At 33.9% G+C, this 16,863-nt stretch overlaps 1 protein-coding gene across 2 annotated transcripts in view; it reads right to left on the reverse strand.

Annotated features, from left to right (window-relative positions):
- Positions 1–277: 277 nt before the first annotated feature.
- Positions 278–16,863, reverse strand: part of PRKG1 (protein kinase cGMP-dependent 1) — a gene marked incomplete at both ends in the record, with an annotated part of 1,336,641 nt that continues 1,320,055 nt past the window's right edge. For both annotated transcript variants that reach the window (XM_084246048.1, XM_084246047.1), the window contains 6 exons: positions 278–376; positions 2,759–2,825; positions 4,057–4,119; positions 4,203–4,325; positions 15,759–15,922; positions 16,606–16,747. In XM_084246048.1, the coding sequence (XP_084102174.1) occupies positions 278–376; positions 2,759–2,825; positions 4,057–4,119; positions 4,203–4,325; positions 15,759–15,922; positions 16,606–16,747 (658 nt within the window). The remainder of the gene's footprint in view (positions 377–2,758; positions 2,826–4,056; positions 4,120–4,202; positions 4,326–15,758; positions 15,923–16,605; positions 16,748–16,863) is intronic.

Consider the following 16,863-nt stretch of genomic DNA (forward strand, 5'->3'; position numbering starts at 1 on the left):
ATTGCAACAATAGAAAACATCTCTTTACTGGTGAAAGACTTTGCTTCAGGACCACCATGTCAACTGCTATTTTTAGGTTCAAACAGAAAACATGTAAAGAGCACTATTGTCATCAAAGCAATAAGTCCTAATGCCACTGTAGTTACTGGAGCAGCATCGATCAAAGGCATCATGGTGACCCCGAGCACTAATCTTCTCTCTTTCCCTCAGGTTTGCTGGCAGCTGTGTCTCAGAAAAAGCTGTCTTCAGCAAGGCAGAAGCAGGTAAGAGAAATACATTAGAAGTCTATGTCCCATCCTGAGTTGTCATCAGGTGGTGGTTCGTCATTGTCCTCAGGGAAACTGTCAAAATTGCTTGTGTCTGTGGGTGATGCAACCTGAAAACACAAGAGAATGAACCATACAAGGTTTCTGAGTTTTTATTACAATACCAAGCTAGATTTTCAAAGTATTGTTTTTAAATTGAATAATGGTTTATAACATTATGTAGTTTTCAGGTGTCCAGGCTTTTCAACTATCTATTGGAATATACTGCATTATGTTTACCACCAGAATTCATTTCCATCCATCACAATATAGTTAATCTTTTATGTGTTTATCCACTTCTCTTCCCTCTCTCCTTCTGGTAACAACTATTTTGTTCTTTATGGTTTAAAATAGTTTGTTTTGTTTAGTACTTTAATTTGTTTTGTTTATTTATGACCATATAAGTAAGAGTATATGGTATTTATCCTTCTCAGTCTGACTTCAATTGGCTAAACATAATTGACTAAGCATAATTCAATTGACTAAACATAATTCCCTACAGGCACATGCATAGTGTTACAAATGGCAGGATTTCATCTTTTTTTTTTTTTTTTAAAGTTGAGTATTATCGCATTGTGTCTAAATACCACAAATTTTTATCCACTCATAAAAAGCATTCTTTATTATTCCTTATTCAATAACTATTTTTTGAATGTCTACTATGTAGAAGGTTTTCTACTTTGTATTAGAGATAGCAGCAATAAACAAAAATAGGTATGGTTTTTGTCTTCATGGAGTTTATTCCCTCTTAAGGAATAAACTCTGAACAAAACAAATAACAAATATATATTGTAATTAGCACCTTTGTGTAGTACTACAAAGAAAAAAATAGACATATTTTTCACTGAGTGTATAAGCGAGATCATGGAAAACATCTTTGAAAAGTATATTTTAACTCCCAAATCAATGTGTTCAATAAAAGTGTATATGGCACATCCAAAAGTTCTAGTAAGATAAGTGACTGAAAAGAGACTGATGTTGCTGCTCTGAGAAGAGGTAAGTGAAATGAGAAATAGGAGAAACAGGCAGAAATCAATTTATGTAATACCTTATAGACCATCTTAAGGCTTTTTCTGCTTATTTTATGTAAAATCAAAAACTATTTCTAAACTCAGAAAAACTCTTGCAAATTTACTGGTCATCAGTAAAAGCAGAAATACACTTTAGCTTCTCTCATAGTCTACAATATTTAGAACATATTTTATCTACCTATCCAGCTTCCCCCTCAATATCACTATTACATAAAAGGATACCCATAATAAATCTAGGTTGGGATCATTTAGGTTTAATATTTATCCCTTCAAATTTCTTGTTCTCTTTTTCTATAAACAAAACTTCATGAATGCAATTAGCATTTGTAATGTGAGCCAAGGCAATGCCATCTTTGTTTTGTTTGTGAATAAACATTAATATTAGCATAGAAATAAACCTTAGAAGTAGGAAAAATGTTTCTGTATAAAAAGCACTCTTAGTCCCAGAAAAAGGACATATATAAATGAAAGGCTGAGACCACAAATCAATCTTCTCCCCCTTAATTATGATGCAGCACATTTTATTATGTAGATGCAGTATTGAATAAAAATATAAATTCAGAGTTCAGGTTAACAGAAATATTTAGTGTACTTTGTGAACTATTTAACAAAAAACATAAAAGGAAAAGAATCTTTGTTTTCTTTAGGCTGAATGGATAAAAGTTGTACCTGGAATTTCTTCAAAGGAATCTGGGGATAAAGAAGGCATTTTTGAGAGGAGGGGGCTTAGATGAAACAATATTGGCCAGGAATTGATAACTGTTTAAACTGGTCACACAACTTTTGAACAAACCCAACTAGAAACCAGGAGCCAAGGGAGGCTTCTGTTGGCTGGTCTTGGGGAAAGAGCAAAGTGGAGAATAAACTGGCATCATAAATAGGAGATAATTGCACATTGTCCTAACATCCCAATAATACTTGTGTAGATACTAAATTGTTAAGAAGTTATTGTGTCTTGCACAGAGAGAACATGTATGTGTAGAAATTTAAAATATACTTTTTTCTGGTAATCATGTTTATGATTAATCCATTCAAGTTATTGTATTCTTTTTCTTGGAAATAAGTTTACATATTATGGGGCAAAGAAACTTTAATAGAGATTCATCATATTATTCCATCTGTACACATCTCTATAACATTTACCATACTAAAAGTCAACTTCTATTCACAAATGAACATGAAATAGAATAGTTTTAAAAAGTAACAGTAAAATACATTTATAATACCCATTCTGTAATGTATTTGTTTTTAAGCTTGGATTTTAGAAGAAGTTTTTTTTTTTTTTTGAAATGCAAAACTTCTCCTGTGGTGTATTTAATCTGATCGTAGAATAAAACTTAAAAAAAAAAACACAGAGCTTTGATAACTGACATAAATACTTTAATATGTGTCACAAAATTATAAGCAAGAATGTCTACTTACACTTGGTATTATAGGAGGTGTCAAGGTGCCTTTTCTTAAGCCTTCCCAATTAAAGCCCTCAAACCATCTAGGAAAGGAAAAAATGTAGGTAGTTAAAGGTATTTAACCTCAGCTAAAACCTTCTCATTGCAACATGTATGATATCCCTCATTAATGGAAAGCAGTTAGGCAAGTATTTTCAGTATGACAAAATGTTTTCTATTTAATTGCAGATTTCCTTCCAGCAAATCTATTTTATAGACTGCACATTTAAAGACAATCTAATGGTCAAAATTTTAAACACCAATTAGAAGGCAACTTCTTTTGATTCTTTTGATATAATTTTAGTCATTGTATCTATGTGACCTTGTTCTGACACTATCATTATAATTTAATAATTGTCATAATATTCCTGGCCCTTGCCTTAAGGGATATTTTATTTTAAGGAGCTAGAATCAGGGCATGAAAAGTTAGGACAGAAAATTGACTTTCCATCTATGGCACTGATTCAGTGGGCAGCCTCAATTAATTAACCTCATTGTATTGGTCTTTATGTATCACATTTTCTTCCTTCCCTTTTTTTTAATAGAATGAAGGTATTTTGTGTTAGCTTTTCTGTGGAAATAAGGAGCACCAACGCTTGTTTTTTTAAAAATTTTGGGGGGGTTATTTTTGAAAGATTTCACTATCAGTAGATGCATACCAAAAATTTAGCATGCCTTTTAGATTTGTTGGTGTTCAAGTAAAGAAGTTCTTCTGGTACAGATGTGAATTTCCTGTGAGTGTTATAGAAACCGACTAATATTTAAGCTTTAGGATATCCATTCAACATTGGTAAAGGATGAAATTAAAATTCAGCTATTGTTTTTATTAGCTGCCTTCCCTCTTTCCTCCCTGCTTCGTATCATCTACCTGGGACATGATTAGAAAAATGTATTTGGTTTTAATCTAGGAAATGAGGCATTTTATGGTGAAGGACTTTTGTTTTTAATATACCAGTAGAGAACAGAATCACAGAATTAAAGATACACATATCCTTTTTGTGACAGAGGGAGAAAATGGTAGTGTGAGTTGGGAGAAATTGAATTCAGTGAGTCTGTTGTTTAAAATGTCCCTAGATGAGACATATAGAAATAAAGCCTGGAGACTAAACCTTAAAGACCTTTAATAAAAAGGCTCATTAATCTTCTCCCCTTGGATGTTCCTATAGGAAAATTGTATCAATTATACAACTACTAACTTAAAAGCAACACCCTAGGCAAATGCTTGTCATATTTTCTGCACTCTAAAACATAAAGTTTTAAGGAAGGAATACTTACTTGTGCTTTTGAATGTCTTTTACTCCATTTTTCAAATTTCCTAATCTTTCTGATGGATTGTCCCTGTTAAAAAAAAAATTCATAAGGGATCTAAAATCTTTTCCCTTACACAATCCATTCAAAAGTTATGTAGTTAAAATACTTACCTGCATAGTTTTTTAATTAAATTAGCAGCATTTTTGGCAATCTTCTTTGGAAATTCTATCATGTCAATTCCCCTCAATATGATGTTATAGGTTTTCATAGGATCTGGGCCTGAGAACGGTGGGCTGTAAAAATTAAAAGTGATGATACTTTTATTTCCTAAATGAGAAGACTTAAATTGTTATAACTATAAATTACATTCTTATTTTTAAGCTTCTACTAATAGTGATTTTTTTCCTCAATTATGTTTATTAAGGTAAAATCGGTTTACATACTGTATTTGTCTTAGGGTTTATAAGTTCAAGCCTCTATGAATATATGTTTGCATATCACACCCACCACCCCAGCATGCTCCACTGGACTCCCAGACTTCCACCTCACACACTTCCCTTGTGGTTGTTTCAATTTTGCAGGCAGATGCCAAGGGTTTGTACTAATTTGGTTTTGTCTGACCCTTTTTGTGTTGCTATATTCCATATGTAAGTGAAACCATACAGAATTTGTCTTTTTCCTGATAATCTTAGTGAAATCTGATTAATGGAAAACAGTGTGGAAAGCTTTCCAAGTAAATCACTTAGCAAAGCCATAAATATGTCAATTGCCTGCTAGTCCCCTCTTTTCTTTTCCTTTTGCATGTACCTAACACCTTCTGCTGTCCTTGGGAATCAAGGTTACTTCTTCCACTTTCTGTTCCACTTATCAGTTCATTGATTTCACTTGGGATGAAGTGTGAACTCATTGAAATGGGCTAAAAGAACATCAATGATAGAACCACATCTCATGCCACCATCACCCTCACTCACTAGGATTAGGCACTTCCTCTGAAACGCCAAATATTTCTCCAGTTCTTAAATACTTGTTCATTTTGCTTGGAAGTTTCATTACAGGCATTTGGCTAATATCTCATTTATTAACTCTTAGCCTAGAAGTTATGTTCCTTCCTCAAAAAAGACAATATATTTTGTATATACATACCCTAGTATATATATCCATCCTAAAATTTCCCATTTATAACTGTTGGGTGTATATAGGGCTCAGCCCTAAGTTTACTCTGCTGTTTAACAAGTACTTACAAAAATAGCTAAAATAGAAAATTGCTGATCAGTTGAACTACAAGAACATGGTAGGAGAGAAAAATCTCTTCCTTTGTATAGAGAATACAAGATGAACGTTGCAAAAGAGACCAAAACCCATATGTTTAGTAAATTTTTAAGGAGCAAAACTCACCATTTTTTAACTTTCTTTTGAGTTTAAATGTTGTGTGGGAAGTTTTTTCTTTAACTTGGATCAGTTATAGATTGTTACAGGCATCCTATGATTTAGCATTCCCATTTACTAAAGGTTTTTGGGAAGCATTCCAGCTCTCCTCCTTGTAGGTAGATAAGCCTTTCCTATCATCCTTATTCTAACTCCCTAAAGCTTTAGATATTAAAGTCCTCACTTAATTTCCGTACACACACATCCCTAGTTTGGAATTTCAAAATCCAACTGGATTTTGTTGATTTTATTCCTCTCAAAACTGCTTGAAGAGTTTTCATAATCCTTGGACACCTAGTTGTCAGTGCAATTTCCTAACATTGTTCATACATTTAAAAAAAGCAAAAATATTGCTCTTCATATTGGTAATGTAAGTTAAAGACTTCAACATTAGTGGGTTTTTTGCTTCCTTATTTTTCCTTGAAATTTTGAAAGTCATTCAACTTACAGTAGAAGCAGATTTCTTTTGACTTTTTTTTTTTTTAAATCAGAACTGTTTTAATGCTTTTTTTTGGCAACAGTATATTTGGAGCCAGAGGAAGAAAATCTAGGTCCCACCTTTCAAGTGAGGAGGCTTTTGGCTCTTGTGTCTATTTTCCTGAGTTCTCAAAGACCTGTGACAGCTGCTAAATAAATTGCCAGCATTGTGGATGAGCAGTAGCTGCAATGTTGGAAAAATGACAAGCAATACCAAAAAAATAAAAGATCCCTTTACTTCCAGAAAATCTCTTGAATTAGAGGAAGGCTTATCAGGTCCTCACTTCATACATGGTAGTTCACCAGGCAAAACAGGCACTTTTGGATAAGAATTTGCAGAAGAAAGGAAAATAGCTCAGTTTTAAACAACTAGAATGGTTCCTACATAGCTCCTGGCAGCAACAACATGCCCACATGTACCTCAAATGACTAGATGTGAAACTTCAGGGTTTTAAAGTGCCTGATAAACACTGCTTGACCATTGGTGTATGCATACAAGGGATTATTGGGGTAAGTTTAATGGTGTAGAAGACTATTTTAAGACATCATTTGAAAAAGATTTCCAGGTATGTCCTTGTAAAAGTGGCCCCTCAAACCATAAAAACTCTTCATAGGATGGAACCTTATGTGATGTAGGGGTTTACAAATCTGAAAATGTCTGGGAACTCATCTTGAAAGGTGGACAAGTCAAGGTCAAGAATAAAACTGTCCCTTTCACACCCTATATACAATGATTGAGCACCTGGGGAAATTAGGTGTCATTTTCCTGTAAGACCTCATTCATGAAATTGCCTTCCTGGGGAAGCATTTTCAGATGATCTCGGGGTTCTTGCACCCTTTCCAGCTCTCACTGGCCCAGCATGCAACAATGAATAGAGGGGGCTTCTCAAGGAAGTGGGCTCACATGGCTATCAAGGTGAATGTATCAGTTTATCCAGCAGCTGAATTAAACCCAGAATATCTGAATACACAATGCATTAGAAACATGTGTTTTTATTGTTTAGACTTGCTATCTGTATCTTTTTTTAAAAAGATTTATTTATTTATGCATACAAGAGCTGGGGTACAGGCCAGAGGTGTGGGGGGGTAAGAGGATTCACTAGAGACAGAGTGGGGGACAGAATAGGCAGATTGACTGAAGTACACGGCTGAGGGGAGCAGTGGGAGAGTCAGGAGAGGTCTGCTGCGCCATGTGAGTAGCTCCCTGGCCATCAGGGGATTGAACTCGTGCTACAGAGGCTGTGGACAGTTTCATAGATTGTGTCTTAACCCCTTGCACCACCGGGGAGGCCCCTGTTTCTGTATCTTTGAGAGATTATTTTCTGCTTTGTATTCAGAAACTGGAGCTCCGTCAGGGAAAAGACAGTGATGTTCTTGCAGGTCCTTCTTACCACGGTTGAGTTCCAAAGAAAGGTTCTTGTGTGTTTTCCACATTGGCTTATATTAACTCTTCTGAGCAAAGGATTCATGCCCTGAAGGGAGTCCTGCCTGATCACATCTTATATCCTGTGGTTTAACTTTGGTGAATGAAAACCCAAGCATGTGCATAAAAAGCAGTGGACCCAAGTCCAAGGGCATGCTTAAACCTGGGGGTTCCTTGGTTCTTGCTTTGGAAAGAACTTAAAATGTAATCAGAAGACTACAAAAATACTAAAAATTCAAATAAGTTTCCTGTTTCTCTCTAATTTTATCAACTTGCACACTGTTGTCTATCTGGTACTTAGAATGCTCTCCTGATTCTTTTTGAGCAGCCATTGCTTATATTTTCTTAGTCCCTCACTGGTTTCCCTCATCTGAGTTCTTCTGACAAAGAAATATAGTTAACTTGTTTTCCTTTGCTCTGTATCTGACCATCCAGATCTGTGTTCATATTCCTGGTGATCTCTGATGTATATGTAGACTAGATCACAACTAGACAGTTACTCTTAAGGAATTTGGAGGTAGAATTGGTCCTGTCAGGAGGAGACTTTTGGTGTCACCTCTCTGTTATCTTGAAAGCTAGTTCCTGCCCTGAGACTCTCAATTTTTTTGAAAATGTCATTCTGTTTTAGCCAAAAAATTGACAAGAGTATTAAAAAAATAATTGAGAAGGACTATTCAATAATTTGGCAAATAATTGTGAACAACATTGAAAAATTGTAACTTACAGTTCTGTAACAGTTAAATGTTTATGCTCTGTTTACAATAGCTAAGCTTTGGAAACAACCCAAATGCCCAAAAATAGATGACTGGATCAAGAAGATGTGGTACATATATACCATGGAATATTACTCAGCATTCAAAAAAGATAAACACATGCAATTTGCAGCAACATGGATGGCGCTGGAAGGGATCATGCTCAGCGAAATAAGCCAAAAAGAAAAAGAAAAATACCGGATGGTCTCACTCATAGCAGGAATCTAGAAAACTTAAATAAGGGACCAGGAAAATGAATAACCATAAGAAAGTGAAAATCAAAATCAACAAAAAACTATGAACCAGAGACACTTTTAGGGGGGCGGGGGCGGGAGGGGAGGGATTGGGGTCAGAATGGGGGGGCTGCAATTGTATGGGGAATATAACAATAAAATTTATATTAAAAAAATAAAAAATAAAAAACATTAATTACAAAAAAAAAAAATGTTTATGCTCTTTCCCCTTCATGCATGGTAGTTCTATTTTACTCCAAAAGAATTTAACAAAAAGTCTGCTCTGACACCTAATGTACCTGCTCGCATAACCTATTCAAACATAATGTAATAATGTAATCTATTACATGCATTTAAACATTTATCTTGTTATAATACCCCTTACTAACACCCTTTTTGCCTATAATTACTTCCTTTTTGTGATCATTTGTTTTATGTCTGTCTTCCCTTCCAGATTAGATTTTCTTCTCCAGTGACATTCCCAGAGTCTAGAGGAGTGCCAAGTGCCTGTTACTGGCAAGTAAATATTATTGAACTAGTGCTTCCACAGAGCAGTGCTCTTACAATCTCCCCATCCATCAGTCCTCAGTAGATGAAGACCATGGTCATCTTTCTTTCTTAGAAGGCTGTAACACACTAGTCCTCTTGATCAGAATTGTTGATTATTTACCTGTCCATCCTTGAAATGTGGCTTTGTACTAGTTTCATAGAGTATAGGAATAAAAAATATAAGCTCCTTCCATGAATTTTATCACAATTCAGAGTGGAGAATATAATATATTTTAACAAGTGATTTCTTTGGAAATTAATTATTCCACTTATTTTGGATTCATGCGTTTTGGGGGAGGAAATTTTATGGATCATTGTTTTTATCCACCATGTTTGTTAATAGCAGTTCAAATTACTTCCTTCTATCAATGAGTTGCTAAAAACAATGAGTTGCTAAAAAATAGGGAGAAGCAGATCTGTTGATGCTGAGGGCCATGATGGTATCAGTTTTGAGGTTTGTCCCTATTTTCTATGATAAATATATCCTGTATACTTTATAATTAATTATAAGTAGTTGTCAATTTTAACTTAGTCTTTTAAAATGAATAAGCATGCAATTCCTTTTAGTAGTCTCTTAGACTTTAACAACTTTCTCTTGGTGATTGAACATTCTCTTTACTCTCAAATTGATTTGCCAGTTTTGATTTTTGCTTTAAAAATGAACAACATCTTAAATCTGTTATCAATTTAATGTCTTTCTAATAATTTTCCTTTTGTAATTATTTACTTATCTTAGAAAAACAAGTCATTTACTAAAGATGATGTTAGTGGTTTTCACAAATTTTGCATGTTGATTTCAAGATATTAATGCAATACATAATACTAAATTAGAAGAAAGTAAAAATCAACCACTATCCAAACTATTAATAAACATTTAATACATAAATTTATTCATGTGTGCTTTTGACTTAAAAAAATATTTGAGTTAATTTTACTTGAAGTTAGCATAAAGAGTGAATATGCTACCGATGTGAATAGCATACCGATATTAAATCCTGGAAGATTTCTTATGACTTTTAAAAAAACTTTTTTTTATACTTTGTAATGTAAATTTGTAATGATATATCATTTGTAATGATATAATTCAACTGTAAAAAAATACTTAAGAATCCTAATTAGAATGATGAGAAATAAGTATCCCCATAGTTATCCCTGCCTCTTTTATACTACAACTTTTGTTGATTGTATTATTTTAAGATTATCAAAGGTTATTAAATTCAGTTTATGTCCAAGTTAGAGTCAAAATTCATCACAATCCCCTTACTGGTTTATTTTTTTTTTAATTTTTAAAGTAACAATGGTTTGTAACATATGGGTTCCAAATATATTATAAACCAACATGTCTCTATATAATTACATTATGTTCCTCAATGCCTAATCAACTCATTAGTCCTTGATTTTGATTCATTTAGTAGCCACTTATTGGTCACACAGTCATATTTTGAGGAGAAGTCAGGGGTACAAACTTTTTATGTTGTCTTTATGCTTTAAGAACAGTTTAACTTGGTATAAATTACTTGTATTCTACACTCTTTTCCACAGAATATAGTTCTTCATAAATTATCTTTTTGCATTACAGATGCTAGGGAGAATGTTGAGATAAACTCTAACACTAAACATCCTTACCCCCAGTACCATACATCGCATCCTTTTCTGGCTTAGATACCCATATGCACATGCCTTATCACTAAAGTGAGAACAGTACAGTAGGACAAATGAGGTGTTACTACTCTTGATTTTGCCAAGGTTACTAAAAATCAAAAGGATATTCTGAATCAAGTCTTTATATCATGAAGTTTCTATTATGTAATCAAATGTTCTTCTGTCCCCCTTGTGATATTTCCTTCAAATACATATACGAAGAGGATAACAGATTTTTCTATTTTCTTTGACTTCTATATCTTATTTACCAGGATTTTCCCAAGCTTATGTATTTCCCTGGCTAGCTTTTCAATTGCCATTATTTTATTTTCTGTTGCTTATAAAGAACACTTGCCCTCCATCAAAGCTTCAGTGACAATACACTATCACATTACCCCCTCTTTCTTTGCTCCTCCCTCTCCACCCACTGGTAACCACCATAGTTTTCAGAGGCTAAAACCTAATTGTGTGTGTGTGAGTGTGTGTGTTTTGCCAGCTTGTTTTCTTTGATTATTTTTATTCCATAATGAGACAAAGTTGTCATTCACTAAGTTATTCAGTTATATCTATCCACAGTGTCTCAAAGGGCACTATTTCATCTTTTTAAATGGCTGAGTAGTATCCCATTGAGTATATTTATCACATTTTCTTCACATGAGTTGCCTGTTGATGGACATTTAGGTTGAATCCATGTCACTGCTATTGTGAATAATGCTGCTATGAACACAGGGATGCATAAATATTTTTGTATTGGTGTCTTCATATTCTTTGGATAAATACCTAGAAGTGGTATTGCTAGATCATATGGTATTTTCATTTTTAGCTTTTTAAGGAGTCTCCATACCATTTTCCATAAAGGCTGCACCAATTTACATTCTCACCAACAGTGAAATGAGTTTTTTTTCTCTACAGTCTTGCCAACTGTTGTTTTTAATATATATTCTTACAAGTGTGAGGCTAGCTCAATATAGTTTTGATTTGCATTTCCCTTGTAAGTCATGTTGAGCATTTGTTCATGTGTTTGTGGACCATCAGTATGTCTTTGAGGAGTTCTATTTAGTTTTTTTTTTGGTCCATTTTTGATTGGTTTGCCCAGTTATTGTTGAATTATAGGAGCTCTTCTTATTTTTCTTTTCAAATAACACCTTATTGGACATGTGTTATGCAAATATCTTCACCCAGACTTTTAGGCTGCCTTTTTGTCTTTGTAGTGGTTTGTTTCACTCTGCAAACCCTTTTTATTTGGCTGTGGTCCATTTGTTTATTTTTGTTTTTCTTTCCCTTGCCACTAGAGTTGTGTCTCTAAATACATCTCTGAAGTTGGTGTTTAGAATTGTATCACCTATATTTTCTATATATTACGTGGTTTCAGGTCTTACATCCAAGTCTTTCATCCATTGTAAATTTTTGTGCATGGCATAAAGTAAGGATCATTTCTTTTTCTTGTTTTTTGCATGTGACTTTCCAAGTTTCTAAACACCATTTGTTGAAGAGTCTTTCCTATCTCAAATCTATGGTCACTGCTCCTTTGTCATAGATTAATTGTCCATCTATATGTGGGCCTACATAGATTGTCTATTCCATTGATGTATTTCTTTCTTAGTACTCATAACAGTATGGTATTGGGACAATTATTCTGTCATATAATTGAAGTCAGAGTGCACAAAACCTTAATTTTTTTTCTCTTCCAATTTTCTTTGGTCATTCAGGTCATTTTGTGGTTCCACAAAATTTTAGAATTCTTTGTTCTATTTCTTTGAAAAATATCATTTGGATTTTGATAGGTATTTGTTGAAATTGTAGATTGCTTTTGGTAATATGATCATCTTCACAATGTTTACTTTTCCGTCCCTGATCATGGGATATATTTCCACTCTCTGTGTCTTTATTTCTTTTAACAGTGTCTTTAGTTCTGGTGTATGAAGAGATCACGCTTTCCATAGCTTTAAAAAAAGTATAGATAACAGTATGTCTGAACTTTTCCTATGTTTCTTTGATTAATTTTCCTTGTGTGCTTTTTAGTTACCTTCTATTATGCATTTTCAGCTGAAATTAACATAACTCAAATTGATGACAACAATAAGGACATTATTGGCAGTCTAGAGGTGGTAAAACTTAGACCTCGAAGGAGTAATGGTACTTTCCAGATATTTGTTTTGCCATGCTATGTTGGTTTCATGCTAAAGTCATTTCCCCTCATAGTTGTAAAGATGACTACCAGCAGAAAAAGGCCCTTATTTATATACACTCAGTAATTATTTTGAATGTGTATTATAGGCACTGAGGATTCTTCACTAATGTATATTAAACTTCTTTCTTCAAGTCTGCTTGGGCCAGTTTATGTTGCCCTGAAACTGGAATAGACTGAATCTAAACCTGAAACTTGAGATAAGTTAGTATTTTCAGGAATAAGGTGGGGACCCATGAATCCTTGAAGAAAGAAAGGAGCTGGTGTGTGTAGAAGGGGCTGAGGTTGTGAGAAGGTTAGAGAATGGGTCCCATTGAGCCCTTTCTGATTATTACTTTATCCTTGAGTGGGCTAGCTACTGTGAAGTATAAAGAAGACTGGATGGAAGGAAACAGTGGAGAATTCAGCAGGCTCCACGAGGATTTGTTGCCTTATAAAATCTCTCACCAGGTAATTTATTTCATGTGCCCTCAATTTTTGGCATTCTGGAGATCCTAGAGGCTCATGTTAAAGCCCTACCACAAACCCAATCATTTTTCTGTTGTTGCAACCCTCCCTTTTTTTGTTTTATTACTTCGCTGGCCAACGTTATGGGTCTTAAGAAGCAGAACTGTTCTATCTGAACGAGGCCCATTTCAGTTCCTCTTTCATTCTCTGGTACTTAAGTAGGTGTCTATGTGAACATTTTTTGCTTTTCTAAGATCCAACCATTTCTCCACATTTTATTTCAATTGAAGGTCATTAAATGTGACATTTAAGCTGTAGTATTAGTAGGCTTACTAGTATTATTTCTAGTTACATGTCACACTTCAGTGTTTGGCATGCGTGGTTGGTGAAACTTTCATTCTAAGCAAAGATTATATGCTTTATTTTACCTTTCCACACTCCTTCCCATCGGGTAGAGGGAGGTAAAGAAAGTAAAGATGTTTATTGGAAAGGAGTCCTGCTCTCCTTTCATTTCTTGAAATGGGTAATAAGTTCAGTTTTGACCACTATATATAAATTGTGGTTTATAGTGCTTTATTCTTATTATTGTTCTATTAATCTAACTTGTGTTTACTTAGGATTTTTTTTTTTAATTTTCAAGTGTATAAACTTTTTCTTGTAAAAAAAATACCTTGTGCATTAACTTCCAATTGTATGACATTGTAGTCAGGTTGTGGCCTGTGAAATTTCCTGTTTTAAAGTAGTAGTCTTCTTTTTATATTAAGAACTTCTTTACAGTTTAATGCGTGCCAATTTTTAAGAACAAGGTATTAATGTATTATGCTATTTACTCCAGGAGTAAATAATGGTTGTAGAAAAAAATAATGCAGAAGAATTTAATATTGTCAATGTTTTAGTTTTGCTATGAAGGTTAATATTTTAACTCTTTAGTAAATAGATAACATTGAGCTTTCTTCCATATATAGTTGGTTTTTATGGCAATTCTAATATTGAAAAGGCCATCTACCTACCTATTTATTCACTCATGTATACAGATATGCATACATATTAAACTTAAAATTTTCTAGTGCCCAAATGTTTTGCATGCTTACATGTTTACCTAAGTGGTTATACATTTGGAATCATTTACCTCCATGTAGAAAAGGAATATTGAACAAAATTCCATTAGGTTACAAATAATTTATTCCAAGTTAGCATAGACGTTTCAAGACTAAAGATGTGAAATGTCCACAAATAAAATTAAAACTAAAACAGAACTATTTCTGGCAGTGGCAGTAGTAGGAGTAGTCAGCATTCATAGAATGCTTCCAAAGTGCTAGATACTCCTCTCAGTGCTTCATATATTCACTGTGAAGCTAAAAGCCCAAGTCCTCATCTATTTCTCCGAGTCTTCATTAATTTCTCCGAGGGAATTGTTTCATAGCCTACCTTACCTTCCCTCCTCCTCACCGCTATCCTATGCATGGCTCTCAGTTATCTAGATCTGAATTATTGGAATGACGATCTTAGACTAGTCTGATCACTCTCCCAATTTCCTCTACCCATTAGTGTCTGCTTGTTTGTTTATTTGTTTGCTTTTTTGTTTTATTTTACACCAGAACACATGTCACTCCTTTGTCAGATAATACTCAATGATTCGTCTCTGGATGAAGTTCAGACACTCAAATGCAGCAATTATGATCCTTAAAAGATGACTCTCATTGCTTCCCCATTAATCTGTATATAAATCTTCTCCATGTCTTGCCTTTTACTGTCCCTATAAAACTGTATCTCTCTGCCTATATTGCCCTGTCCCTTGCTCTCTACATCCAAGTCTGATTCTTTTAAGAAGATAAGCTGCAGTCTTAATCGTCTTCAAAAGCCTCTCTGCACAAACCCAGCCTTCTTTTGAACTGACAGGTCATAATGACCCTATTATTCATTGTCCTTAGTGTATAGCCATTAGTACATTTGTTTTTCTTTTCCTTGAGGATTTTGTAATCTTATTTTCAGTTGTTGATGACTATAATATTGTTATACGAAAAACCTGCAAAACATTCACATTTCATTTAGATATAACAATTGCTAACATTTCCATTTCTAGAAATAATTTACAGTTTAGTATGTGCTAATTTTTAAGAACAAGATATTAATGTATTATGCTTTTTACTCCAGGAATTAAATAATGGTTGTAGAGAAAATTAATGTAGAAGAATTAATACTGTCAATGTTTTAGTTTTTCATGAAGCTTAATATTTTAATTCTTTAGTAAATAGCTAACATGGACTTTCTTTACTTTGACTTCTATCTCTTTGGTTTTATTACTGGATAAATGACTAGGCTCAGTCATCACAGGAAGATACTATGTCATTCCACATTCACCTATGATTAAAGAATTAGCAAATATGAGACCAAACACTGATGCTGAGTGTTTGCCCTCACCTGATCCATTTTAGACTATGCTTTGTGAACTGCTGGTCCTTTGCATAACTAATCAAAGCATGGTGACAAAAGATGGTGAAATGTACTTTAATCAGAGTGACAAAGGCAGGAGAAGGGTGTAGCTGGTGGCTGGTCTATTTTTGTCAGCAGTTGTCTATCAATGTCCATACCTGCCAGTCAGAAGTTCATACATTAGAATTCCCAGTGACCAATAGTCTGCTGAAATGTCATGCCCTTTGTTCAAGATGATCTCTGGAGCGACATACTCTGGAGTTCCACAGAAAGTCCATGTTTTCTTTCCAAATCCTATTTTCTTTGCAAAGCCAAAATCAACCTTACAAAGAGAAAAATGAATTTCAAGGCATTTACTATTAACTTTGAAAGTGGTAAGTTACTTCACTGAAGTACACTGATGACCATAAGAGTAAAATAAAAACAGATGCAAGTTATTATAGTCCTATCTTTAAAAAAAAGTCATCTATCTTGCAAATAAACAAAGCCTCCCTGATCAAATTCCAATTCAATGGGGAAAAACTGAATCCCAAGTACAAAATGACCAGTTTTTACTATTATTTTCACTATTATTATTCTTAACATAGCCTGGATAACATTGTCTGCAAAAAGAATTTTTTCCCATTAGCATTTTATCAAATCTAAAATATTAAAAATAGTCATGATTTTCCATAAATAAATACCCAATCCCTTAGCATGACAGAAAGCTGATTTTAAAAAAGAACTTCTGTGGAGCTCTTCTAGGTCTCAACACATGCCAGAAAGCATGAACATAGTTAAGCATGTTTTGCCAGGATATTATCTATTAAAACTTAGCCAATTTAATTTCTCTTAATATTTGCATAATTTGAAAGGTTAGTTGAAAACAGTAACCCCAAACCTGCTTTCAAGAACATTTATAACATTTAGAAAGGAAATCTGAGATTTTCATGTTAGCAAATAGACAGTCTTATAAACCAGTATTTTAAAACCACAAGGCAGAAACCATGTGTGAAAGGCACTGACCAGTTTGGCGTAACCTCGGTGATCTAAGATGAGATTTTCTGGTTTGAGGTCCCTGTAAATGATTCCTTTGGAATGCAGATAAGCAAAAGCTTCTACCACACATGCTGTATAAAATCTGGTTGTAGAATCTTCAAATGAACCTCTGAGATACAGAAAATGGAATGAAACATATAAAAGAAATTAGTTCCTCTACTAAGGTTTTTTTTTTTTTTTCTTATTCCTGTACCAAAATTTAGCCCCAGAGATCAAAATTCAAAA

This window comes from Talpa europaea (assembly GCF_964194135.1).
Source record: "Talpa europaea genome assembly, chromosome: 10".
Taxonomy (NCBI): Eukaryota; Metazoa; Chordata; class Mammalia; order Eulipotyphla; family Talpidae; genus Talpa; species Talpa europaea.